The sequence below is a fragment of the Chanos chanos genome, chromosome 6, assembly GCF_902362185.1.
Source record: "Chanos chanos chromosome 6, fChaCha1.1, whole genome shotgun sequence".
Taxonomy (NCBI): Eukaryota; Metazoa; Chordata; class Actinopteri; order Gonorynchiformes; family Chanidae; genus Chanos; species Chanos chanos.
Window position 1 is genome coordinate 30,115,593 of NC_044500.1, and position 27,252 is coordinate 30,142,844.

General features: G+C 40.3%; 1 protein-coding gene across 1 annotated transcript in view; it reads left to right on the forward strand.

The window, feature by feature from the left end:
• Positions 1-25,372, forward strand: part of iars1 (isoleucyl-tRNA synthetase 1) — a 46,195-nt gene extending 20,823 nt beyond the window's left edge. Inside the window, exons 15-34 of the mRNA XM_030776500.1 lie at positions 1,883-1,956; positions 2,713-2,907; positions 3,721-3,807; positions 4,044-4,127; positions 5,961-6,105; positions 6,806-6,926; positions 7,190-7,281; positions 7,986-8,063; positions 8,928-9,049; positions 11,909-12,011; positions 12,357-12,440; positions 15,552-15,726; positions 16,793-16,905; positions 17,159-17,254; positions 18,651-18,827; positions 18,977-19,097; positions 19,362-19,487; positions 21,898-22,041; positions 22,333-22,485; positions 24,556-25,372. Coding sequence (XP_030632360.1) covers positions 1,883-1,956; positions 2,713-2,907; positions 3,721-3,807; positions 4,044-4,127; positions 5,961-6,105; positions 6,806-6,926; positions 7,190-7,281; positions 7,986-8,063; positions 8,928-9,049; positions 11,909-12,011; positions 12,357-12,440; positions 15,552-15,726; positions 16,793-16,905; positions 17,159-17,254; positions 18,651-18,827; positions 18,977-19,097; positions 19,362-19,487; positions 21,898-22,041; positions 22,333-22,485; positions 24,556-24,635 — 2,370 coding nt within the window. The 3' untranslated portion in view covers positions 24,636-25,372. The remainder of the gene's footprint in view (positions 1-1,882; positions 1,957-2,712; positions 2,908-3,720; positions 3,808-4,043; positions 4,128-5,960; positions 6,106-6,805; positions 6,927-7,189; positions 7,282-7,985; positions 8,064-8,927; positions 9,050-11,908; positions 12,012-12,356; positions 12,441-15,551; positions 15,727-16,792; positions 16,906-17,158; positions 17,255-18,650; positions 18,828-18,976; positions 19,098-19,361; positions 19,488-21,897; positions 22,042-22,332; positions 22,486-24,555) is intronic.
• The last annotated feature ends 1,880 nt before the right edge of the window (positions 25,373-27,252 follow it).

Consider the following 27,252-nt stretch of genomic DNA (forward strand, 5'->3'; position numbering starts at 1 on the left):
TGGTCATTTGTGCATAGTTATGCTGGGTCTGGTGGACTTCAAAATATTTTGAGCGGGTCTTTTTTTTTCTTTTTGGCTTATCATTTGGTGAAAGAGTAGATTTGGTTGCATATCCAAAAATGTTGCACCTTGTCCTTTATAGAAGATCAAGAGAAATGATGGTGCTGTAGCTAACAGCTTGAGAAAATAAATGACTTGAATGTCTTCGTCTTTACAAGCCACAAATGAATGAATCACCCCTGGTGTAGTTTATCTTCACTCCTCTCTGTGTAAACTGAGTTTTGTTGGGCACTGCCTTTGATGTCACAGAATCGTGACTAATTGCAACCAATATGAAAGTTATATCTTTACAAACTGTACCAGTAGGTGGCAGCATACTTTTAAGTGCCTAAGTATGTGCTTAGCTCTGTGTTGGCATTGGTGGATACATAGTCCAGTTCACCAACGGTTCTTCTGACCTGGCGAAAACTGGAAGCCATGATGACTGACAACAATACTTTTTGAATATACATCAAACCCACAAGTGGTAGTATACATGAATTTTCAGTTGATTAATAATGATCCTCCATCATTTTGTCAGTTGGCCAATCTCAGAACTTCTTACAGCTTTTACAGACTTGCCAAAGTTGGAAGGTCTGCCTTGAAAGTGTGGCTAACAAACTTTCCCCACATGTCACTGTGGTCATGCAATCCCTCATGTTCTGCACCAGGCGCAGCGGGAAAATGAAAAACTGTGGCTTCGAGCAAAGCGAGTGAACCACTTTCTCTGGGGCTTGATATATTGTTCATGGTCTCCCTCTAAGGGGTGAACTAGGTCACTCCCCAAAGCTTGACATAAAGAAAGCTTTTGAATAATTTCTCAATATTATTGGTTTTGCATACTGCTTAAGTTTTGGGAAGGATCTGAATGACAACAGATGCTACATTTTAACTTCTTATTTTATGCCATTTAAATCATTTGTTCAAATATACGAGTTCTCTGTGTAGTCAAGGCATTGCTATGTTCTGTTGCTTGCAGCTTGGTTTCGTAGCAGGGCTTGTGTCGTGATTTGTTGCTTAGTTGGCTTTACGGAGTAATTGAGCCATTTTTTCAGTGTCAAAAGACAATTGCAGGTGGTAAGATTGGTCCTCTGGAGAATCTTCTGGAAAATGAGGTTCTATCAAGTTTACTATTAGAGTCCATTGGACATCCCTGCTTCCTCACATACTTGAACTGAGCAGAGTACTCTCTGTGTAAAGTTTCTCATAAAAGCCTGAGTGATGTAGCCACTATAACCTCTGATGATCATTTGTTAATTTATGAAAAAATGTGGGTCTGTATGACAAGCTATTGCTGTTAAACTGGTGTCCTCTGAAAGAATTTAAAAATACTTTTAATCACAAAATATCATAGACTTAGACTCTGCTTCTTGAGTACTCGGTGTCATGAGTAAAACTAGAACACTGGCAAACTGACCCTGTCTCAGGGAATAAACAGAGTTTTAAGAATATGTCGTCCTGCTTTTCTGAGTGTTAGAGTGACCTTAAATAGATGACCCAGCTTGTCTTTGACAAATTCCTCTGATAATACCAATGCTGCTTTCCCTCTTTCAGGGGGGGGCTGCTTTCTGTTGGTTTGCCTCTTGTTCTGATTAGTTGTCAGTTTCTCTTAAATAATCCAATTCCAAAAATCTTGATCACCGGCATGTTTTTGAGGAAATTCGATTGATCTGAGTGGTTTAAGATTAATGCCTGTTTGAGATGTTCTTCAAAATCAGCTCCATGGTATTTTTCATATTCTTTCTCAGCTATACCGTAATGTGAAACCAATGTCCTGTCTGCATTCTCTGTCTGTTTTTCTTTCTCTCTCCCATTCCCCCTCCCTCTCCCGTCCCCGTCTCAGGTGGTGTGTGTGGGTTCCGTGGAAGAACTGGCCGAGCTCACAGGTGTGAAAGTAACTGATCTGCATCGGGAGAGGTGAGTCACTGATCGCCACGGCGATTACCGCGTACTTGTCCCGGCTCATCCTCCTTGGAGTTCACTTGACGAACAGCTTTGGAAATGGGCAAGATCACTTTCGCCATCTAATTAATCTTAATTAATTGTGAGAACTGGCAGCCCTCGTCGACGGGCATTGTTTTGTTTTTTTTCTCCTCCCATAGTTAACTCACCGCAGCAATGCTAGGAGTTGCTCCTTTGGCTTTGATATAAGATATTCCCAGTCCTGCCTTTAGGCTGCGTCAGGTATCAATTTATAAGACGTTTAGGAAGACCCATCAAGCTGTTAATACATACATTTCAGTGCATTCAGTAGTTTCAGTTTAGGCTCATTAAATCTTTTAATTGGTCACTGACATGACTCCACCATTGAGGGTTGGGAATAGTACCATTAATAAACCATAACTGAGAGTGATTTTTTTTTTCCCTCTTGAACCACTTTGGGTTATCATTGTGTTTTTCCCATTGGTCCCAGTCCACTAACAGCTTCCATTAATAGTCATTTAAGTTCAGTGACTAGCTGCCAGTACCATTGATTCTGATATCGATTTAGAGAAATTCAATTGATCTTGCCCTGATATAATGAGTTGGGGGAAATAAAGCTTTAAGTTTTCCTGTTCTCTGTTGTTTCTAATTGATGACATGCTGATGACATCATTCCTGTAATGTATTAGCCACTGAAATGGAAAGTATTGTCCGATCATTGATCAGGCTGCATGCTTTGTGTATTGGCAGCATCGACCATTTGACCATTCCGTCTCGCTGTGGGAAGGGGGAGCTGCGGAGAGTGCCTGAGGTCTTTGACTGCTGGTTTGAGAGTGGCAGCATGCCTTATGCCCAGGTGCACTACCCCTTTGAGAACCGCCGGGAGTTTGAGGACAGCTTCCCTGCAGACTTCATCGCAGAGGGCATTGACCAGACCAGAGGATGGTGAGGGATTTTTTTTTTTCATAATAATCAGATAATAATGATGATAACTGTAACTGTGTCTGTATCTGTATCTCTCTCTCTCTCTCTCTCCCCCCCCCCCTCGAAAAATATATATATGTATGTATGTATGTAATAATATCCACACAAATACTCTCTCTCACACACACACACACACACACACACACATATATACTGGCAGGCCTCCCCCTGTGTGTGTGGGTTGCTAATCAGTTTGCCACAACTTAGTAAATATGACTCTTCTTGACACTGATTAAGTTTTTTTTTTTTCGGTTTGGGGGCTTAAACTACATGATAGCAAAGTGGTGGTGTGTCTGTGAGCTATCCATGGAATTCAAGGGCTTGTTTGAAGAGCTGTTTCTTCAGTTTTTTTTTTTAAGTGCCAGATGACCTCTGTAATAGGTGATCTTCATGCAAGACAGCGAGGTTTATCGCAATAAGTGGATGAAACTTTTATCTGATTAATTAGCATGCCTAATCTAATACATTGTGAAAATACTTAAGCCTGCGTGTTGTGCTATTTGCCCTTTGTTTGACACAGTAGAGAGAGTGCGGTGGAGTGTGGGATTCCACTTGACATACATGCATCTTCCCTAGCTGTCTAATTTCTCTGTTTAGTCAAAGAGGTAGTCATCATCAGATGATCGCGTTGTCCTGTTTTACTTAAATACAAATAAACCACCAAATAAGTCAATAACATGCTGCGCTTTAGGAAACCCAAATGACTTACTTTATTAATGGAAGTCATGCAAACATTTAAAGTCTCTTGCTGTCTTTTCTGTGTTTCACTTTAAGGTTTTACACCTTGCTGGTGCTGTCATCTGCACTGTTTGGCAAACCGCCATTCAAGAACGTGATCGTCAACGGACTGGTCCTAGCAAGGTAACGACATCATGCTTGTGACGAGGCCAATCTTCAGTTTAAAACAAAAAGAAAAAAAAAATAGAAAGTCCTGTGTGACATTTAGCCAGTGGGAGCATCATATGGTCTATACAGGTTTAAGGTCTTTAGGCAAAGCCAAGCACTAGTGGAACAAACAGGCTAATTGCCTGGTGACCTAGAAGAGTTTGGCTGAACTTAACGTGGACTGTCTTTTCTCTCTCTTGTTTTGTGTGCAGCGATGGGCAAAAAATGAGCAAGAGAAAGAAGAATTACCCAGACCCGAATCTGGTCGTGCAGAACTATGGTGCCGACGCCCTTAGGTAAGACTTCCTCCCCCCAAAAAAAGAACAAAATTCGCATAATTAGTTTTAAATCAGAAAGGTTCGTAGAGGTTTTTGTCATCTCGGTTGTAAAAAGTGGTGCTTTTTTTTTTTTTGCTCTGTGTTTAAAGAGAGATTATAAAGGAAACCGTACATTGAAGTGATGTTTTCTTTCCCCTATTCTAATCTGAGAGCCCGAAGCACCAAAATGGCATTGCCATATGGATAATGAATAAAGTACTACTGAATCTATCCATATGGTTGTGACAGTTCCAACAGACGTCTGATTAACCACAGTTTGCCCAAAGCTTTTTTTTCCCTTATGTATTTTTAATCCTTTTTTGTTTTTCTTGGATTTATTTATTTATTTGTACTTTGGTTCTTTTGATCCACAAATGAACAGAATCTTTTTCTTAACTTAAAGCAAAACCTTTTCATTAAGAGTCAAAAATAGGATCTGGTTTGTAGAAGTAACAGTGGGAATGTTGCGCTTTATCTCAGAATTTGAGTCTTTTGAACTTGTGTCTTTTCATCATATCTCAGTGCCGCTGCATTTCCTGTGAAGCCACAGCATACGACCACCACTTTTTTTTTTTAGTGGAATACGGAGTTGTAAATTCATTAAGCTGTCTTGTCATATTTATTGTAAGCGTCGACTTAATTGAAGATACAGTCAGAGGGCCACAACATCTGACCGTCACACATCTGCACACATCAGTGCGTTCCCGTTTCATAGGGTTTCTGTGGGTATTTGATAGTGTTCAGCTCTGCTGGCCCTGAAAGCCGCTGTGAATGTTATGCCAGCCCATCTGCTTGCTAGTGGCCGCCAGTATTTCTGTGAATTCATCAGAGAGGTTTGTGTGGGCTTCAGGGTTTTGACAGTGGAAGATGAAATGGCCTTGCTAGGGTGCAGACCTTTCTGATGATTACAGTTGTGGGGGGGTGGGGGGGGGGGGGGGTAGCATCATGCCTCACAGAGACAGTGCCTCTAAACAGTGATCACCTCTTCCTAGAAGAGCTCTTTTGCCTCTGACCTCATTTCTTGGTAGAGTGAATCAGTGGCATTTACATCACGGCTTATTCAGTTTTCACCGGGTCTGGTGTCTTCTCTGAACACAGCTGACCCGGCACTGTCTCTCAATCAGTCAAAAAAAAAAAGAAGTTTACACGAATCACCCCAGGCATTCCAGGAATATAAAGATTAGTTTGTCATTGGACGGGAAAGGAAGCAGTCGGAGTCATCTGGAGAGGCAGGGGTAAGGTACAACTTATTGACTGTATGGAAGAGAGGAGCACTCAGCAAAATTTAAGTTTGTTCCAGGAGGAGAAATAAAATAACGCTAAATAAGATGTTGGTTCTCCGACGAATCAAAAATTCCTCAGCTGACTGTCACCCAGGTCTCTGTTCATTTTTGAGTACAGTCCGTTGGTACAGATGGTGAATTGACCTACCTGCTTTAATGTAGTACACTTGAATCTACTAGGTGGGGATAACCCTGCAGTGTCAGTCGACAGAAGATGTAGTGTGTCTGAGGCAGATAAAATTGTCTTATACTTCCTGCAGGAGCTTGCCTATCCTTCCCAAATTTGTTTGAAAAATGATGTCAGCACTCTCAAGTTTTTTTTCTTTTTTCGGTTTGTTTGTTTTTTTACATTTTGTGAGACATAGACCTTTGGTGATGATGCATCTTGACTTCGTTTTCCAGGTTAGTTAACTAGTTAACCGGCCTCCTGACTGATTCTTTGCTACTTCATGTAGAAATTATGAAGCAGCACCATAATGAATGGCATCCCAGCTGGCTTGTTATACTTTGCCTCGTGTCGTTTTCACAGACTCTACCTGATCAATTCTCCAGTGGTACGTGCTGAAAACCTGCGTTTCAAAGAGGAGGGAGTGAGGGATGTGCTTAAAGACGTCTTCCTGCCGTGGTACAACGCCTACCGCTTCCTCGTACAGAACGTGCTGAGGCTTCACAAGGTACTCTTACCCCAACTACGCACACACTCACTCACACACACACTCACACGCACACACACACACACTCACACACGCACACACATTCACACTCGCACACTCACACTCGCACGCACACACTCACACACACTCACTCACACACACTCACACACACTCACACACCCACACACTCACACACCCACACACTCACACACCCACACTCACATACACACACACGCACACTCACACACTCACGCACACACTCACACACCCACACTCACACCCACACTCACACGCACACTCACACTCACACGCACCCGCACACGCACACGCACACGCACACACTCACACGCACACTCACACACGCACACGCACACTCACACACACACTCACACACACACTCACACACGCACACACGCGCACACGCATACACACGCACACGCACACACTCACACACTCACACACACACTCACACATATAGAAACCATCTGAAGAAGTAATATATGCAGACTGGTTATATTTGGATTCCAGATCATCTGAACTGTGACTCTTACTGGTCTCAGGCACAGTTGGTTTAGTTTACAAAATAACCAAGAAAACAATAAAGAAAAAAACAAACAGACTATCTGTAGAAGGGAAAAAATGCTAATTAATAGGCTCAGAGTTACAAAACATTCTCTCCTTTTGGATGATTAAAAATCTGATTGTTTTCTTTGCCATTTAGGAGGAGGGCATCCAGTTCCTCTACAACGAGAACACGGCCAGGCCCAGTGACAACATTATGGATAAATGGATCCAGTCCTTCACCCAATCCCTCATCCAGTTCTTTAAGACTGAAATGGAGGGTGAGACTATTTAGCAAGGACATCAAAAAACTACTGACTTATAAAAGTAACTGCAAACTCTAGGTCGAATTCTAAAACCCCTTGGTTACACACTAATGCTTCTGCATTGGCTGATGTTAAAGCAATTAATGGTTGGAACTGTTACATTTGTGTGCCCAGGGGAGAATATTTGACAGTTAAGGACAGGTTGGTAACAGAAAGGAATTATCTCCTGTCTCTTGTCACCCAGACTCAAAATGAAATCTATGACTTTCTGTTTGCAGGGTACAGATTGTACACAGTTGTGCCCAGACTTGTCAAGTTTGTGGACATGCTGACCAACTGGTATGTGAGGACCAACCGCAGGCGTCTGAAGGTGTGTTATAATGTTGTTATAACGTTCAACGTTTAAGATATGTTGTAAGGTTTACTCAAAAGTTAGTCATAGTCCATTAAGGCACCACATAGGAGTCCATTTAAACAGTGTAGGAGTGAGGTGTTGACTGTATAAATAAGGCTTAGCCATAATATAGAGATATATTATCTAACAAATATACAGAAGAAATATCTTTATTAAGTAAGGTGATGGTGTTCTATGAGACAGTTGTAGATACCATCCTGCACTAATTAGCTGAAACATCAGACTAATTAAGCCATGTATGCTGGCCCACATCTTGCATGCTTCATTTCCTGAGATTCAGTTTATAAACTGTTGTTATTATTTGTAGTTATGGAATATCAAGTAAGCGCTTTGCATTTGTGGTCTCCTAAGCAGGTCTTGAATTTTTTAGACTGACTTTAACACATTTCTTCTTTCAAATAGCTTTCTATTACAGACCTGAGTCACAAATGGTATCTGTACAAATTGTTGGAGCAGAACTGGGAGCGACGTATTCCTATCTCGAGTTAAACGCTGTGTTTTGACAGTTGACTGCCAAGAGCATGTCAGTGTGTTTTGTGCTGTATCTAGCTGCTGTGTGATGTGTCAGTGTCATTTGTGCGTGTGCGTGTGTGCGTGCGTGTGCGTGCGTGTGCGTGTGTGTGTGTGTGCGTGTGTGTGCGTGTGTTTGTGACCTGCAGGGTGAGAGTGGAACTCAAGACTGCATGTGGGCCTTAGAGACTCTCTTCAGCGTGCTCTTCTCCATGTGCCGACTGATGGTGAGTTACGTATGTGTGTGTGTGTGTGTATGTGTTTAAGACAAAAAATTCTGGTGTTTGTATGGGAGAAGGAGAGAGAAAATCTGACGGCTGTCACTGTGTATTATTAAAAATTCATGCAGTGAAATTAAATTATGCCTTCTGTGACTTTGTGTGTGTGTTTGTGTGTGTGCGTGAAATATAGAGAGCAAAAGTCTGATGGGTTTGCCAAGCCACTTTCAACTTTTGACATTATCTTGGTCTCCTGTTTCCATGACAGCTGTGTCTGATTAAGGTTTCAGAGAGTAACTCGGTTAATTTATGTCTTTAATTAGTTCTCGGTCTAAAAGACAATTTTGAAAATCATATGATTTGTAGAGAAAATGTGTAATAAGTGAGAAAGACATAAAGGACAGGATTCATTGCCTTGCTTTCGAGTGTTTCAATACGACAGTGCATGTAGGTTTCTGATCTTGTATTTAGACTGTTTCTTTGAATAAGAGTGAACAAACTGAAGTAAAACTGTAAATTGACAGTGTTTAGGGAATAGTGTAAAGAAAAGCCAAAGCGTGACTGGGGATACAATGAGAGTAGCTGACTATTTTTAACATCCCAAATTTTGAGATGCCATGACCCACACGCATCATAAACAACCTGTCAGACATTCTTTTACCATTCATGGCCGTTTACCATTCACAGAATGTTCCAGAAATGTTCTTTAGTTCTTTTTTTAGATGTATCCTGATTGCTTTTCCTGTTTTGTAATTATTCAAACCTCTGGGTATGAGAAAGAAGATTGAATGAGAATGAGAGATACGGAGCTCTGGGACGGTACTGTACGATGCTGTTAAAGTTGTTTTGTTTTTTTTTTTCCCCCCCACCCAGGCTCCGTTCACACCGTTCATTACTGAGCTGATGTATCAGAACATGCGCCATCTCATTGATCCTGCAATGATGGAGGAGAAGGACACCAGTAGCATCCATTACCTTATGCTGCCACAAGTCAGGTACAGTGTCTGTTTATACCAGCCCTCTGTCAGTCAGGTACAGTGTCCGTTTATACCAGCCCTCTGTCAGTCAGGTACAGTGTCTGTTTATACCAGCCCTCTGTCAGTCAGGTACAGTGTCTGTTATACCAGCCCTCTGTCAGTCAGGTACAGTGTCTGTTTATACCAGCCCTCTGTCAGTCAGGTACAGTGTCCGTTTATACCAGCCCTCTGTCAGTCAGGTACAGTGTCCGTTTATACCAGCCCTCTGTCAGTCAGGTACAGTGTCCGTTTATACCAGCCCTCTGTCAGTCAGGTACAGTGTCTGTTTATACCAGCCCTCTGTCAGTCAGGTACAGTGTCTGTTATACCAGCCCTCTGTCAGTCAGGTACAGTGTCCATTTATACCAGCCCTTTGTCAGTCAGATACAGTGTCTGTTTATACCAGCCCTCTGTCAGTCAGGTACAGTGCCTGTTTATACCAGCCCTCTGTCAGTCAGGTACAGTTTCTGTTTATACCAGCCCTTTGTCAGTCAGATACAGTGCCTGTTTATACCAGCCCTCTGTCAGTCAGGTATAGTGCCTGTTTATACCAGCCCTTTGTCAGTCAGATACAGTGCCTGTTTATACCAGCCCTCTGTCAGTCAGGTATAGTGCCTGTTTATACCAGCCCTCTGTCAGTCAGGTACAGTGCCTGTTTATACCAGCCTTCTGTCAGTCAGCGCTCTGTCATAGAATCCTTCCCCTTTGTGGTGGCATCATAGTGACTGGTGCCCACATTCAACCCTTTCCTCCCAACATGAAACTTGGGTATATATTGTTTTTGTCACACCAACTCAAGACATGGCTCTATGAGCAGTAAAGATCTAGATTCCATCTTTAAACCTAGACTGACACCCTTGAGAACCGCCTGTGGTGCATCTCCACTCTGGACCTAATTTTATTTATTTATTTATGTATTTATTTTCAGTTTAATTGTTTTGAGTTTCTGTTTCTTGGTGATGTTATAAGAGTAGCCCTAAATTTGCAATTTTGTAGTTCTCTAAGTGGATGTAGCTTTTTGACAGTCAGTGTCTCCCTGTCACAGTGGCCCTTTGTTCTCACTCAGGAATAATGTTAGACCCTCACACGTCAGTCTGTGTCTCATTTGTCTTTTTTTTAGTTTCCCTGAGTTTCAGATGCCATGCCAAAATCTATTTAAATGAATGTCAGTCGATCTTTGAAAACTCTTGTATTAAAAGGTTTTTTTTTTTCCCTCCCTCACGTTCAATTAGATTGTTTTTCATCCTCAAGTAAACAAATACCAGAGGAACAAAGAGTGTGATGTGAATTCATATGCCCAGACCTGCCAGTGAGAAATCGAGAAGATAATTGTCTTGCGATGGATCTTTTTATGTGTGCTGCATACTTGACTGATGAGTTTGAATGTTGCCAAAGTTTCATTAGGAATCTGTAGTGAGGTGTCAAATTCCTGCATGTCAGTGAAGAGATAAAAAAGAATATCAGATTCTCCCTGTCCTTACATAAAGCAGCACGGCACATGGAAAATTCCTGTTATCCTGGTACGACGTCCTGTCGTAGACTTTACTCACGAAAGTTACTTTAAAAAGAGTGTAAAACACAGTTTTAGCAACGTTAGCTAAAGTTAGCAATGTTAGCACGTGTTCATAGTGTGTTGACAACCTGTTAACTTATTTTCCCTCTGAATGACTTTAAGAAATATCCTTAAGAAATGTAAAATGCTCAAAACCTCCTCAAAATTGAAGTCACTGAAAATTTGGAGCATCCAGAATGTTCTTGCTGCTTTGAGCATGTCTTTTCGTGAAAGAAGGCTATTTATTTATTTTTTTTTAAACTTTAGTCTCTGTACAATCTCATAGCAGTTTTCTGTTTTTGGACGCCAGACACCTCGACACATGTCTGCCAGATATTGTCAATAAGATGGAAATGAACACATTTAATGATGAGACTGACAGCGTGACTTAACCTTCCAGCAGGGTCAGAAGGGTGGATTTATTTATCTGAAGCAGACTAGAAAGATGTTTTGATATAAAGAACAGTCTGGCTCTGATTCTTTATACTCGAGATGGAAAATAAAACTCTTACGACAAGACGAAACGTCCTCATGCGTCTCTGATGATTTAAAATGTCCTTACTTGTCTGGGCTGTGTTCATATTTGCCTCAGTACTGTAGATGGATCCGAGCTAGTTTGTATGCCGCTGCACAGAGACTGAGACGCTGAAGGTCTTCTGACGTCACCACACCCCTCCCGAACCCGTTTTGAAAATTCATGTAGTGCTCCATATTACAGTCTCTTGTCTGTGCTATTAAGTGCTACTTTTGGAGTCTTGTGTGTGTCTCTCAGAGGTGACCTACTGTCACAGGACTGAAAAGTCAGCCAGACTGAACTCATTAACTGATTGGCTGTCCTTTGTGTCGTTGTCTCCCTCTCTCCTTCCTCTCCGTTACACCTCATTCCCCCTCAATTAGACTGCTGATTTTTCTTCTTTTTTTTTGTTTTTAAACCAGCCATGTTAGCAAATCCATTAAAAACAGAGAATAAATGACATTTCTGAGTTGGTCACTGGATGGATTCAGCCTCACTGAATGGTTTTTGTATTCTTTAGGTCATCCTCTGATGGTTTTAGCCTTTTGAATATGACGCAAAATTTTCACCGGGTATTTGTTGTAGTTTGTAACACTGTCAGAAGAATTGGACTTCAAGTTAAATAACAGAACAAGCCTGAAAAAAAAACATCATAGTAAAAGAAATAAATTTATTGTGCAACAGTTTTTTTTAGCCATTGTCTACCATTGTTCTACCATTCTACCAGTTTGTCAATTTATCAGTCTAACTTTAACACAATGCTTGTTTACAGAGAGTCGCTAATTGACAAACGTATTGAAAGTGCCGTCTCGCAAATGCAGTCCGTCATTGAACTGGGACGAGTTATCAGGGACAGGAAGACCCTCCCCGTCAAGGTAGGCCCCCTTGTCTCACAACAATATACCTCTTGGGGGGGGGGGGGGGATGAAAAAGGAAAAAGAAAGTGATTATAAACCAGCACAAAAGCTGCTGGAGGGAAGCTAGGATCTAGCCATCTTATTATCTTTCAGGCAGCTGGCTCATGTTCTGGCATGAATGTTTTATTCTCTCCCCTTGTCCCCCTGACTCATTTTGTGCTTGGATACGTCTCTTTTTTTTTTTGTTTGTTTCAAAGAATGTTTGTCTGTGTTGTGTTTGTGCGCACGCCATCAGCTCTGTTATAAATGCTGGCGGATGTGTTTCAGCTGAGTCTAACTCCTTATATTTCTTTGTACTTGTAGTATCCCCTCAAGGAGGTGGTCGTTATCCATCAAGACCCCGAGGCTTTGAAGGATATCCAGGACCTGCAGAATTACATTTTGGAGGTGAGTTTAGCTGACAGAAAAATGCCTTCGTATGCCAGAGCCATCCTGGTCGTTTAGTGACCATAGACGATCATGACAAGACAGCTCTCTGTTCTATGTTCCATCTTTTGGTCAGTAACATACTCACATTTCATACTGCATGTAGCAACAGCTGAATCATTTGAGTATCAGTAGTTTACATTATATGGTAGCAATTAGACAATTTAAAATATAGAGTTAGTGGTCATTAATTATGGAATTATAGAATTACTTATAAAATTATAGTGTATTATAGAATTACATGCCCACCCAAAAATACCTCCAAATAGAAAAAAAGAAAAAAGTATACCCACACAGACCCAAAATATATGTGAAAATGAAAACATCTCCCTTTCAGTATTTGCTGAAATATATCTATATCAGTTTTTCACTGGAAAGTATTAAAGTCTAAATTATGGTGCTTTGGGGGGCAGTCATGAATCTTAACTTTTTAAGAGCTTCTATATTGAACTAAACTCAAACAGCGGCCTCCAGCTAGGAATTTTATTGACTTAAAGTTACTGTAATCCAGTCCGTTTATTTATATATATATATGAGAGAGAGAGAGAGAGAGAGAGAGAGCAAGAGCGAGAGAGAGATTCATTTGGCACCTTGGACATAAACAGTTTTATCTCTTTCAGGGCATTACTCTTATCGCTCAGGCTGTTTTCTCTCAGGGAAAATTGAAAAGTAAACGTTTAACCTTGGTGGTTCACTTTCACTTAAGTAAACAGTGTTAATATATATATATATATTTTTTTTTTTTTTTTTTTTAAATGTTGAGCTGTTTAGTTTGTGCATTACCAAACCACTTCTGGTTTATTGTTCAGCTCCTTCGTATCGTGGAGAGAATAAAACAAAGGGATAATCACATGAATTAATAGGACAGAGAAACTCTGAAGGAGACTCAAGAAGCCTTTTTCCATGCACGCTGCCATATTAATCCAACAAAGTTGTCGGATATGTACTGTGGTAATCTGAAATCTGAACTAATTAGGAATTTTACAGAGCTATCTACATTTCTTAATGTTAATTAGTCTACATCATGTGGTTTGATTGAAAAGAGTTGACTTTGGTTTAAATTTTTAATCCTAGCATGAGATCATTTTGATATCCTTTTTTTTTTTTGATGCATTAGCTGTACGATTTAAGAACAGTAAACAGTTCTGACAGATTATTGACAAATAAAGAGGTGGGTTGTGCTGAATGAATCCTGTTGGTTATATTTTGTAGAAGATACTTTTAAACAGGAATTCATTTCTGAAATTTACTAAGTCTGAAGTTTTTTGATCGTTACTGTGAATTGCGAATAACTTACATGGGTTGTTGAACTGACATTTTTCTACAGTGCTTAGTTGTTTGATATTTGATTATATTTAAGGCATTTATTGGATGCTATTACTGTGCTGTAGTTCTATATGTGCGTAGTTTTTAGTACCATTATACTACAGTGCTGTAGAGCTCTTTATGGAGCTATGTTTAAACTCTGTTAAAGATTTTTATTGCTTTGGATGAATGTCTTTCTCGTATGTCACTTTGGGGATCTTGGTTTATTTTTAGTGTTGTTGTGGGCCAATGCCAAAATACCATTTTATATAATTCTCTCTCTGTCCCTCTCTCTCTCTCTCTCTCTCTCTCTCTCTGTTGGGCTGTCCCTTGATTGAATGATGAGTTTGGTTAGTCGGCCACACCAAGGTGCCGGATGAGTGGTGCCAACCTGTTGTCCTTCATCTCCTCTCATGCAGGGCAGGCTGATTGATAGGGGGGCTGGGCATGGGAGCTAAAATTAGCACGTCCATTGCTGGTCCTGCTATGATCGATATTTTTTTTTTCCCCCCACTCTGTGAAGTGAGCAGTAGGGTGCGTAGTGGCATAGCCTGCCATTGATCTGCCCCCAAAACCAGTGTGTGTCTGATCTTATGAAGCCAAGCCATCGCACTTTGGCAAAATATGAATCCCTGTTATAATTTCACTGAATTGAATGAGATACACTTTTAGGAGTGGCAGGATTTTAGTTTGCGCCCACATAATGCAATGTACTGTAGGAATAAAAAGTACAGTGTTTTTCTTCTTGATAAAAATTGCTGATTTTTTTGTTTGTTTGTTTGTTTGTTTTTTGATCCAGAAAAGATCAATATTTAGTGACAAACGCGTTGGCTTTTTGTAACTTGGTAATTATTCGTGTGTAATTTAAAATTTCTGTTTTTACTTTTATTTACTGTAAACTGTTCTCATCAGATTACCAATGTATTCTGCCGTAACACTCCCTGGTGTAAATATTGCATTAGCTCAGCTTTCTGGAATATTCTCCAACATGCTGTTAAATTTTATGGTGGTAGTTTTTTCTCATATTAGGTGAAACTGGGTCAGTTCGGAGAAACCAGTGCTTTTGAATGGCTAGCTAATGGAATTGTTGATGAATTTGTTGTTTTTCTGTTTCCCATAGACAAGAAGATAAAAGTGATGTCTGCTCGCCTGCCTGGAATGAGCTCATTAGTAACCATGTTTTATTCAAATGTCTTTGACAGCTCTGACTCCCGTCCTAGATTAGGGAAAGAAAAGAACATTAGATGTGGCGTTGCTCTGTGTGTGTGTGTGTGTGTGTGTGTGTGTGTGTTTGACCAGTGTATTGAAAAGTGTCTCCAGTCAGTCATAGTTATAGATGTAGATGCAGTCATAGACATTGTTGGTTAGTACACTGAGGAACTCAGAAAACAGTTAGTCAGTTTCCTCGTCACTGATTTTTGTACCTCCTTAAATTCGTTTCACTGCCAGCCCAAATAGAATCAGTGGATTTCCAGTAGTTTCTTTGAACAACTAGTGCTGAGGGTAGCTGTACTGTGTTTCACTACATTGTGTATTTTGAAGCCTCTAAAGTATATGAGTGTAACGGAACAAAGCTCTCAAAGGCATTGTCTTCACTATTACGCTGTTTCCTACAGTCTTAACCATTCGGCCTTATGCAGCCATGAGTGGTAATAAAAGCGAACCTTGTACGGGTGATGCACAATCTGTCTTTACTCATACAGGAACTGAGCTCTTCATCATGATGCTTTAACCCTCTAAATGTAATGAGCTTTTATTTTTCTCCAGGAACTGAACGTCCGCCAACTCACGCTGTCCACCGACAAAGATAAATATGGCATTAGACTGAGGGCAGAGCCTGATCACATGGTGCTGGGCAAGCGACTGAAGGGGGCATTCAAGTCTGTCATGGCATCCATCAAGGAACTGAAGAGTGAACAGCTGGAGGTGTTCCAAAAGACTGGTGTGTAACGAGCCTACTTCAGACTCTTGGTCATCTTCACTCAAAGTCTCACAGAGACACTCTGGCAGTGTCGCTGTGCTGGTAGTCCATGACTACACTATACATAAAAGTCCTAAAATGAACCTTTGCTAGAATGTGTTAATGTATATTCATTAGTACACCTTTAATAATGTGTGGCTGTATCAAGTGTTTTTCGATTATGCTTGAGATCTGCTTAGAAAAAAAAAAGTGTTGAATTGTATCCAGAAACATCCTCACACGGTTAAGTCTGCTTTAGGAATTTTTGTTGGGAATTGTTGCTTTGGGAAAATGTTAGGAATTGATGGTTTGGGAAAGGGTTGGCTGGTTGCAGCACAGTCAATGCAGAAACCCCTGCTGAATTGGGACGACTCTTTGCTCTGAGGTCAGATGGATGTGGGAATCTCAACATTGAGACCTTTGATGTTCTCCTGATGCTTGTGTAGGAGGCAGTTTCTGCATTGTGATCTCTGCATATTGAGCTGCCTTTTTTTTTTTTTTCTCAGAAGTGGGCGGTTGCTTTTAATAGCCATACGCTACCTGCAGTAGTGAACCCCATGCCCTGGGCGTTGGAGTGAGGAAAAGAGCAATGCGAAGCATGAAAATCTGGGATTAGTGCGTACTGATCTGATAGCTGTGTTCCAGCCTCCAGCTTCAAAAACATTTCACGCTTCTTATATAGAACATTGACACTGTAATTGTTGGAACAAAGGAAAAAAAAAGGCTGGAGGAAAAAAAATTGTGACTTGAATGGGACAGTGTAGAAGAGAAGTGCTGGCCTGAGATGTACTCGTTAATTAGAAATTGTGTTATGTTGAAACGTAATCGCATAGTATTTGTCTGGAATATGAAACGTCCTTTCATCAGGTCTACAGAACTTGGCTTTGGGGCAGATGAATAGATTATGTCATAGGAAACTAAGACCTATGAGAACGTGTGTAGTGATGAAACTGTAAATATTTGAACCTTGTGCGGTGATTCAAACAAATCAAGGCCTTAGACTCAAACAATGACACTAACTCCTTTTCATACATCAATGTTTGATTAGGTTCCATTGTTGTGGATGGACATGAGCTACATGAGGAAGACTTGCGTCTGATGTACTCTTTTGATCAGGCATCAGGAGCAGCCGCACAATATGAAGCACACTCTGATGCCCAAGTAAGACAGACACAATCTCTCGGATGATTCTTTTTTTTTTTTTTTCCTTTTTTTTTAAATAGCTTTCTCAGATTGACATGGTTGTCAAGTTATTTGGGGTTATTTTGTGTCTCTTAAACCACATAAACAGACTGGCTTTGATTACAAAATAGTTGTTCCTAATCTCTGGATTAATCTAATCTGTAGTTATTGCCAGATCTTTCTCACTCACTGGTTCTCTTCTGGTGAATATTGTCAATGATTGTTTCTCTAGGTCCTCGTCCTGCTAGACATTACTCCAGACCAGTCCATGGTGGATGAGGGCGTAGCTCGTGAAGTGATCAACCGCATACAGAAACTGCGCAAAAAGGTGAGGAAGTTTGATGATAAAACATAATTCTGCTTCACTGTGTAGTGTAACTAGAGGCATGTTTGAGAGTTCACCTCAGTGTACATAACACTGACCAAAATACATTAAGAATCCCATTACTACACTTCCTTGTTGATGCTGGATTTCAACAAACACTCTAAAGTTGTTTTTTATATGAACTGTCAGATGTTAGTTATATTAAAGAATCTGAACATTTGGTTTATTCCTTTGAACTTTTGTATCTTATTTGCTAGAATAACTTTGAGGTCGTATTTTGCAGTCGTTAGTGATGTAACCAAGCTTAGCCGGCTGTTTGACTCCACACAGCTGTCCATTTCTCATCTACAGTCCGTTGGCATATTTTTACTGGAGCCCCCCCCCCCCCCCCCTCTATTTGTTTACCTTTCTTTTCCCCCTTGGGTAGTGCTCATTAGTTTTCCCAGGCTTCTGGCCTGCGACGTAATTTAGAAATCTTTCCACTCCAGAATTACAAGTACATTGAGAAATTGCTCAATCCTAAACTGGGCCTTAATAAGCTTAATTGCTCAGAGCCCACTTTGAGACAAACACAACTTTGAAGTGTCATGGAAATCAAGAAAGTAAGAAGGATTTCCTCACCCCCTCCTCTTTTTTTTCCTCATTAAACAAACATTTTTCCACTCCAGACCATTGCTGCATATATGAAGGAGGAGAGTGGGGGGGTTGGGGGGGGCACTGCTGGCGGCCTGCCAAGAGCAAATTCCTCCGTTATTGAAACTCTGAAATCTGACGGAATTTTCCATTGTAGGGAATTAATTTTTTAACATTTCTTCAGATGAGTAGTGGGAAATGAGAGGCAGGAGAGTTCAGGAAGGTTACAGGAGAGAGAGAGAGAGGCTATTGTCTTTGCCGCTTCAAGGGGCCGGCTCACAAAATTCTCATTTTCCCACCGCAGAACTGAGTTTTTGGGAGGTCACTGCAAGGACCCCAACAAACAGACAATAACAGCCTGCCGGCCCCCAGCCCCCTGTTGATTGAGAGTTCTATTTATATTAATCTCTAGTGTTTGAGTCTCAGATTAATAGATGGTTTGATGGATTTTGGAAAGATCTGTGTTTATTAATCTGTCAAGAGTTTATATAGCCTTGTCCCCAGATTGTCATTTTTAACACAGCTAGGCAGTGAAGCAGTGTGTAGCTTTAGTGCAGCCTCACTGTAGTTCCTATGGATCAGACTCTCTTCAGAATGATGTTCACACATTACTATGGCATTTTAAACAAATCTTAATAACCATCTGTTTCATCATACTAGTCCCACTCAGTTCATCCGTGCAAAGTGATACTTTTCACTCCTGACTTTACACCAGTTGGTTTTTGGCATTATACGCTGATGTGTGTTAATGTTCTGCTTGCACTAGGCTCACCTGGTTCCATCCGACGAGATCACCGTGTACTACAGCTCTCAGCCTGCTGGAGACTACCTGGGCAAAGTTGTTCAGGAACACACTGACTTTATCCTTGCTACTATCAAGGCTCCTCTGAAACCTTACCCAGTGCCAAAGAATGCCAGCATTATCATCCAGGAGAAAACTCAGGTGAGGACCATCAGTAGGTGGTACTTTAACTGCGGTATTGATATGGTATCGCGATACCGATATGTGAGTAAAAGTCATTGTGTAATGTAAACTGTGGTGTGTAAATGAAACCGTGAATATTTCCTGATATTTTGTTGTTGTGTTGCTAGCTGAAAGGTTCGGATTTGGATTTGACCATCGCTAAAGGAGCGGCAGATTCTAGAGCCCCTCTGTCTGGTCCGGCCTGTGCATATGTCAATGTGAAAGTCACCCTCAATAACAAAGAGCAAGGTAAACTTACACACCTCAGTGTCTGTCACACTGACCCTGTAGTGCTAACTGTGCTATAGCATTTGAAAAAAAGCATTGAACTGAGCCGTGTAGTGTCTGCTTCATCCTCACCAGGCATGCTTTAGGAGCCAGGCTAAAGATTTTATCTTGTGTGTTTTTTTATTTATTTATATATATATGTGTGTGTGTGTGTGTGTGTGTATGTATGTGTATATATATATATATATATATAATTTTTTTTTTTTTCCTTTGTTGTTGTTGTAGAGGGTGCTATTTTGCTGGAGAATCCCAGAGGAGACAATAAAATGGATACAGACAAACTGAAAATGGTCTGTCGCAGTATATTCGGAGTCAACAACACTGAATTGGCAGTGTTCCAAGGGAAAACAGGTGAGGTGTTTTTTTGTTGTTGTTGTTGTTTTTTTCTTTGTTTTGGCTCATTTTGTTAATAGCATTAATGTCATTAAGATGCAATACAGTGGTGAAAAGGTTTTTGAAAAGCACATTAATTAAATCAAATGCTATGAAGTCAAGTAGTTTGAATGTCTTAAATTGTCTTTTCTTCTGTTTCCATTGTTCTTCTGCCCACAAATGGCACCCCAGATAATAAATATGATATTTGATGTTTTCTTTTTTTTCACCTTATGTTTTATCCTGGTGATGAGAGAGGCTGGTAGTATGGTGAAATGATGTATTGTGTGTTCACTTTGTTTTTTCTGTGCTGTAATGCGGTGCTTTAATTGGTCACTGTACTTCTACTCAAGGCTGTCTCTGGATAAAATCCTTTTGGTGTGACTAAGCAAAACACAACAAAAATATATACCAATAATACATACTTTTTTATGGGGTGTGTTCATCGCTCTTTTTTGTTCATATCAAGTCATATAGGCTCATCTCATGTTTTGTTTAATGTGATTAGTTCACACGTGATAAAGTGGGTGTAGAGGCCACTTGTTGATCTACTCGTATACAGTAATAAGTGTTGGTCATGCTTGTTAAATGGGTGTGTTGTTACTGGTCCGAGTTATAAGCTGTTTAGATCCTTGGTCATGTCCTCTGTTATGGGTAAAGGTTGTATGTAGTGTAGTTGTAGATCATTCATGGTGTTATGGATCGGCGTTGTGTGGTGCTGACCACATTACCTGTGTAAGATAGCAAATCAACCACAGGCACTTCCATTGTCCTTTTGCCCTCAGCATTGGGCTGAATTCCCCTGCAGGACTGTGTCAGAGGCTGGAGCCAGAGAAGGTGCTAATCGGCCCTGAGCTGCAGATGGCTTTCTCCTCATCTGACTGCGTTCTGAAATTGCACCGTGGCGCAGTCGCTGGGATAAATCGCTCTGCTGCTCAGGGCTCAGCTAGCTGCGATGCCAGGGACACACCCTCTCTCTCGCTCTCTCTCTCTCTCTCTCTCTCTCTCTCGTGTGAAACGTTCACTCTGCACCCCTTCCTCTCTGTGTTTGTTTCTGTCATCTCTTTCTGGGCTTAATATCTGTTTTTCACTCCACTTGCTGATTTGGCCTTCAAGGAGAACTGGAACCTGGTGCTAGAGTTCTGCTTTAGTGAAGGGTGTCCTGAGTTCTGTGTGTGCAGAATGACTAGGGAATTACACTACATCTCAACAAACCTGCCAGTTCCAATCTGTCACTGCTTTACTGTCCAAAAATCTACCTTTCTCCAGTCTTACTCTGCTTGAACCGCATTAACAGAGACTGAACACATAAGAGCTACACAAAACACGTGAGGAAACTGGCACTTTTTTACTACAGCATCCTGATGAATGACAGTGATTTCTGTCAGGTCAAAAAAAAAAAAACCCTCAATATTGACATAAAATTTGAGATGTTGAGGGGTTCATAGTTATAAGAGAATTTCTGTACACTCAAGACACTGGCACTCAACCTGAAATTTTCAAGGTCACGGCTGTTATTGGGAGATTGTCAGCTGGTTCTAGTTATTCTCCCATTGCTTTCCAGTTGCGTTAAACCACTTTAACAGCCTTGTAAGTCTTGTAACGCAACATAAAACCTTTTGAAGGTTTGTGGGAGATGTACTTATCATAGACAAACTCACATATGGCCTGACTGATCTTAATTGACCAGTTCTGGTGAAATCCATAGCTTTGGCTGCTCTTAATTGCTTTTGATTAGTCCCTCCTTTCTTGTTAAATAAGTGCTAAAACTTTTCCATTGTTTTCCGCAGTGCTAAAAATATTGATTCTGATCTGAGTCATAGAAGAGTTATTTAGAATGAGTCTTGTGTCTCTACAGCAGATGTGAGAACAGATGCATTCGAGCGCTGAGAAAGTGCTAATACCGGATCAGCAGACATTTGGAGCAGGCATAGGATGAAACCATGTGCATTAACTTGATGAATGCTCATTAACCTAGTCATTTGTTATGGCTAACGGACCCCAAACACAGCTCCGCTGCGTCACACATAATGAACCGCAGTGGTGTTGCAGAATATTCTCCTCCTTTGGGCTTCAGACTGGTTACCCATGAATGATACACCACAAAAAAACCCACAAAAAAAATCAGATTTTTTGGCTACGATTTTTACCCGAATCAGTACAAATTAGTGAGGGAGTGACCAAAATCATAGCCTAACCCCACTTGGGATGTTGTGACCTTTGAATAACCAAGGATGTGGGAATTCTGCAGTAGCTGCGTGCTCACGCGACCTGTTTTTTTGCCAGAGCATTTCAAGATATGGACTCAGTGGACTCATTAAATTGAATATGTGTGACCTAAATCAAACCTGACAAATGTTATTTTTGGTTTGTTTGTGGTTTTCCTCAGAGGTGACCAGGAGTTGTGGTCTGTTTAGCCTGAAGGGTAAGACATTGGTGGTGTCTTCGGGTGCCAAACCTAATAATGTACCGAGCTCTGACACACTGGTCTGCCCATATATCAACCTCCAGCTTACCAACGCCCAACCCACAGGTAATGTTCTCCTCTGAAACATCCCTATTAAGTCCTGTAAAGCTTTGTGCAGTTTTACTAAGAAGAAAATAAAGTTCCTTTGGTACACAACTGAACTCAAAAACAAAGAAAAAAAAAAGCAGATGTCTGTTTAACATTTTTGTTGATGCTGGTCATCATCACTCTGTCACTGTTATTATTACTATTGTTCTTACTGCTGTTGTTGCTGCTATACATTAACGAGGTTTAAGGTGGAGAGTAGAGAAATGGGTGGATGGGTGTTCAGCGTCTAACAATCAGATATTCCTGCAGAGTGCCAGACTGGGGATGTGGCGACCTTGCTGCTTGAGAACCCAGTGGGCCAGAATGCACTGAGGCATGAGGACCTTGCGCAGGAAACGGCCAAAGTCTTTGGGCTCAGGGGCAGAAAGCTGAAGCTTTACCTGGATGAGGACCTTACACAAGGTGAGATCAAAGTCATCTCTCGGCAGGAGTGTAATCAATGCAGTTGTTCCTTCATTTGCCAGCTGAGCATAACTGAGCTGTGTACCTTTGCTTGTCTGAAGAAGGATTAGCTGAGCCAGTTCTTGATCGTATCTGCTATGTCATTGCAAAGAGTTTGATCCCAACTGAATTTTCTCCTTTCCATTTCCACTAATGAAAATTTTGTTCATTATAACAAATATTGGTCTGTAAACCTGGCAGAACAAATTAATCTTCCAGCAAATTACATCCAATTTTTTTGGCGTCCTTTGCCAATTAAATACTAAAATCCTTCAATCAAATCTTGTTCGTGTGACTGTTTTACAGTAAATACTCCCTCAAGCACATTTCTACAATCACTCTGATGAGATGAGATGAGATTTATTACGTACCATCTGATTACCTGAAGGCAATTCTTCATCCATTGCACGATGGCCAAGAGTAATTTGAGACAGTTCATCTCTGGAGGTTGCCCAGTTCTGAGTTCAGGACGCAGGTCCAATACCTTTTCCCCCCCATTTATCTCGGTGTCAAGCTGTTTGCCAGGGAAGCCATCTAGTTATTTACAGCAACATGTTTTAAACATTTTCTTTGGGAATGAACCTTGACTCCTAATTGGTAGATGTCTGCTCTTGATGCAGACCTTGAACCTGGACCAGTATGGCACGAGCAATGAATAATCCCTCTTCAATTAAGTATCCCCGAGTCTCTCAGAGTGCTTCCTGTTCTAGCTGCCCTCTTTCCATTGTGTTGCAAGCATAGCTGTGAAATTACAGTGTGCTAAAAGTACAGACAGAAAGTTATTATGAGTGCTCTCTATTGGACTAAAATTCCACCCTGTTCCAATACAGTATGCAAGTTTTTGTACTTGTAAATTTTTTTGTTGTTGGACCATAGACTGTGACAGACTCAATGAAGGGTATAAAGAAATCAGCACTAAGTCATACAAGCAGTGTTGGAAAGTGAAGACTAGGTCTATACATACTAGCTTCTTATACAGAAACATTTATCTCATAGTCTCCTGTTGTCCATATGAAGATTTTCAAAAGCTAATGCACTTTTTCCCCCTTTACTACCTGCAATACACCATTTTGAAATGGGATAATATTCATAATGTAAAATAAGACTTTAAGTGTGAATCACTGCTTACTCATTCTAAAAATACATGACTATACCAATCTACTAATCACCCCAAATATGTGATTGGATGCACCATGGTATTGTTCAGTATGAAAACCATCGGCAGAATTGAATGACTATGCACACCCCTAGTTGACCTTGTGGAGCTTTCGTTAAGAATTTTAATTCCTCCCCGTCAAAAAAAAAAAAAAAAAAAGACTTTTGTCACAAATTTCAGTTTAGGTGATATTACTGTGTGATATTCCAGACTTTGGTATTTATCACTTTTCTGAACTGCGATAATGAAGGTCCTAAAAGAGTTGAGTCAGATGTGGATGTGTTTGCATGTGTTTGAACATTGTTAACTCAGTAAAAAGTAGGTCTCATCCCAGAGGCTATTCGAGTTGTCCTGTCAGACATGTAGCTCAGAGCTGACATGCAGATAGAGATGGTTCTCCTTCACTTCAGCTCTCCTCCTCTGAAACATGGCAGACCTTTATCTTGGCTTTTATTTTTATCTGAAACGTCTCTGTCCCTGTTTTGGGGACAGTGTCAGTTCTCAGAGGACATTGAAAGAATAGCAAGAACTGAATTTATTCATTTTCTTTTCTTTTTCTTTCTTTTTTTTCCCTTACTGTTGTACTTTTATTTCTTTCCACTGTTTTAGCCAGTATATGTCATGCCTGAGTTACACTTACTAACTTGAGTGGAGAGCGAATTCAAAACTGTGACCTTTCTCTGAGTTATTCCTTTCCAAATCTAAGATAATCCCTCCTCATCCGTGGTTCTAAAACTTAGACAAAACATGTCATGGTGGTTTAATTTCCTTTCCGTTTGTCTGAGAAGCAAATATAAAAACTCAGTACTACACAAATGTGAATAAGTATTACCATGAGATACTGATTTTTTTCTTTCTGACCAATTTTGTTTCAGAAATCACTGAAAACTCTGTGAAGACATTGAACACGAAGACTCTCTACGTAAAAGTTTTACCCACAACGGCAGAAGCTTAGTGATTTGGAGGGGAAAAAAAAAGAGATCTCCTTTTAATGATGTCAGTCAGAACATGTCAGCATAACATGTTTATTTTTCATCTCTCAATTCCATTAAAGAATACTTGTCTACTCCTCAAAAATGAAACCTCGTGATCATAGTCTCCACATCTGTCTGCCTTTAATGGTTGGGGCACTTATATTTAACCTAATTATACAATAAACGCATTTAGATGTCTGTCTTTATGGAATTGGCTTCACACCTTCTCAGGTAAATGTGGGTGTTTGTAGTTACAAAGGGAAGTGCAGCATTCTTTGCTATAGTGAAGTTTTCATAAAGAAAAAGATTGAATCATGGAAGCTGTTTAGATACAACCATTCACACAGAAGGAGCTTGATGTGTGCTTGAAAATTCAGGGAAGCAACTCTCAAGCCAGTGCAGTCCCAAAATGACTTAATTATGTGCTCCTGTGTACTGAATACATGCCTAAACATTGACCTTTTAGGAACTAAGTCATGAATCTTCGCTGCCTCTCTTTGACTTAACTTGGGCTCATTAGAATGTCTGCACTGTCTGTTCTGATTTGCCGGGGTGACTGTTGAGGGAAAAATTACTGGGTTTTTTTTCCTTTTCAACATGAAACAGGGAAGATGGCATGACAGAAGCAGCCATCTGTTTTCACTGACGGTTAAATTTTGCTCTGTGGGTCATAAGTAATCAATCAAATACTTTTGACAATAAATTGTTGAATTACAAATTTTGGTGTATTGACACATTCATTTGTACTACTTAGCTTTTTCTTTGATAATTCTGGGATATATAACTGTTAATTTCTGTAATACAGTGAGGGTCTTGTGCTTTCTCTTTTAGTAGTTTGAGTATTTTGACTACTGGGTGTCATTTACTTACTCACCTCTACTACAGCTGGGGGTGCTATTGCAGAGCAGCAGGGATCCTATATTTTCTTGGTACCAAGTTTCACTCTGTCTGATATTAATGAAACAGGTGATTATCAATTCAAAGAACAAAACACCAACACTCTATTAAAATGCACTATTAAATAGAGTGCACACCCTACACTATTAAAATGCACATATAAATATAATTGATTTATATACCATATCCACCTCTGTCACTTAAGCCTGTCTTGAACCCTCCCAGTTCACAACATTACTAAGGTCATATGTACTGTCCTCAGCTCATGAATGGTGAACACAAACACCTGTCAGTTTTGGTGAGGGGTCACATCCTTGAATTGTGATGACTTGTCCTGTTCCTGCCACCACGGCTGCACTTTACCCCAGTGAATATTAAACACACCTCTGTCCATCTGCTCTCTCCCTGCGCCCTCTTTCCAAACGCATTCAACCAGGGCAGCGCAGGGCCTGTCAACCATCTGCTCTTACACACACATACACTCTCACACACATCAAGCTCTCAGTGTGCCCATATCTGCTGCTGAGAAATGATTAAGCTGTTGAGAGACTAGTGCATGTGTAAGAAATCCAACTTCTGTTAGCAGTCTTCATCTAAAATCTCTGATGTTTTTTGGCTGATACTTAAGCCTCTCTTGATACATACAAGTATTGCTGCTTCATTCATGTGTAGGAGAAGACATAAAAGCAGTGTCAAGGGGTATGTTTTACCAAACATAATTTCTGCTATGTGTTAATCTTGAAATCAATACAAGAAAGTTTTGGGGGGGGGGGGGGGTGCCTGCGGCCCCATGTTCTGAACACAGTGAATGCAGGTTTAGTCCAAGGGCATCTGTCCCTGAATTGCTATCATGAATAAAAAGATGCATTTATTATGGCTTTGTGAAGTAATTCAGTCATAAACAGCTTCTGGATATCCAGATTCTCTTTCAAGCAGTAAATAAAGACTTTGCGTGTTATGGGAACATGATTATGGATAAGGTTGAGCTAAATGAGGAAGATTAAGAAAGAATTAAGGAACTGTTTCACCTGCTGGACAGAGTATATGTACTATAAATGGGTCATTAAGCTCCAACACTGCATTTGGTCCAGTTTGGAGCTTTTAAGTGTAAGTGTTTCTGCAGCAGATTGTAGAATGGATTGACAATCTCATTTATGCTCTCTGCTCAGGGTGCAAATTGTAAAATTGCCATTCCACATGACATAGCATGTCAAAGTGACTGGCTTAGACACAACAATATGTTCACACTTCAATAACCTCTTTTGTATCCCTGTTACTGACTTGCCTGAGGTTCTGATATAGAACTTGGTTTCTGTAGTTCCGTGTTAAATATACTGTTATAAATCTTCCGTATTTACAACAGTACTGTCAGCAAGTAAATGTGAATGATTAACAACCTTAACAGTCAAACATTCATTGCAGTTAAACTAAATGAATTATAGCTCTTTTAACACCTTAATCCAAATAGTAGTTTATACAGTGTAGCATTTAATGGTTTCTGTCCTCTAATATAACTGTCTTAAAGCCACACTCTCACGTTTTCACCTGTCAAGTTCTTGCCATCAATAAAAAATTAACCCTTAAGGCACGAATTGAATTTTTTCTTTTCTCCTTCTTTCTTTCTTTCTTTCTTTCTTTCTTTCTTTCTTTCTTTCTTTCTTTCTTTTTTAATTGTGTTGAGTGATGGAGATTTGGAATTAC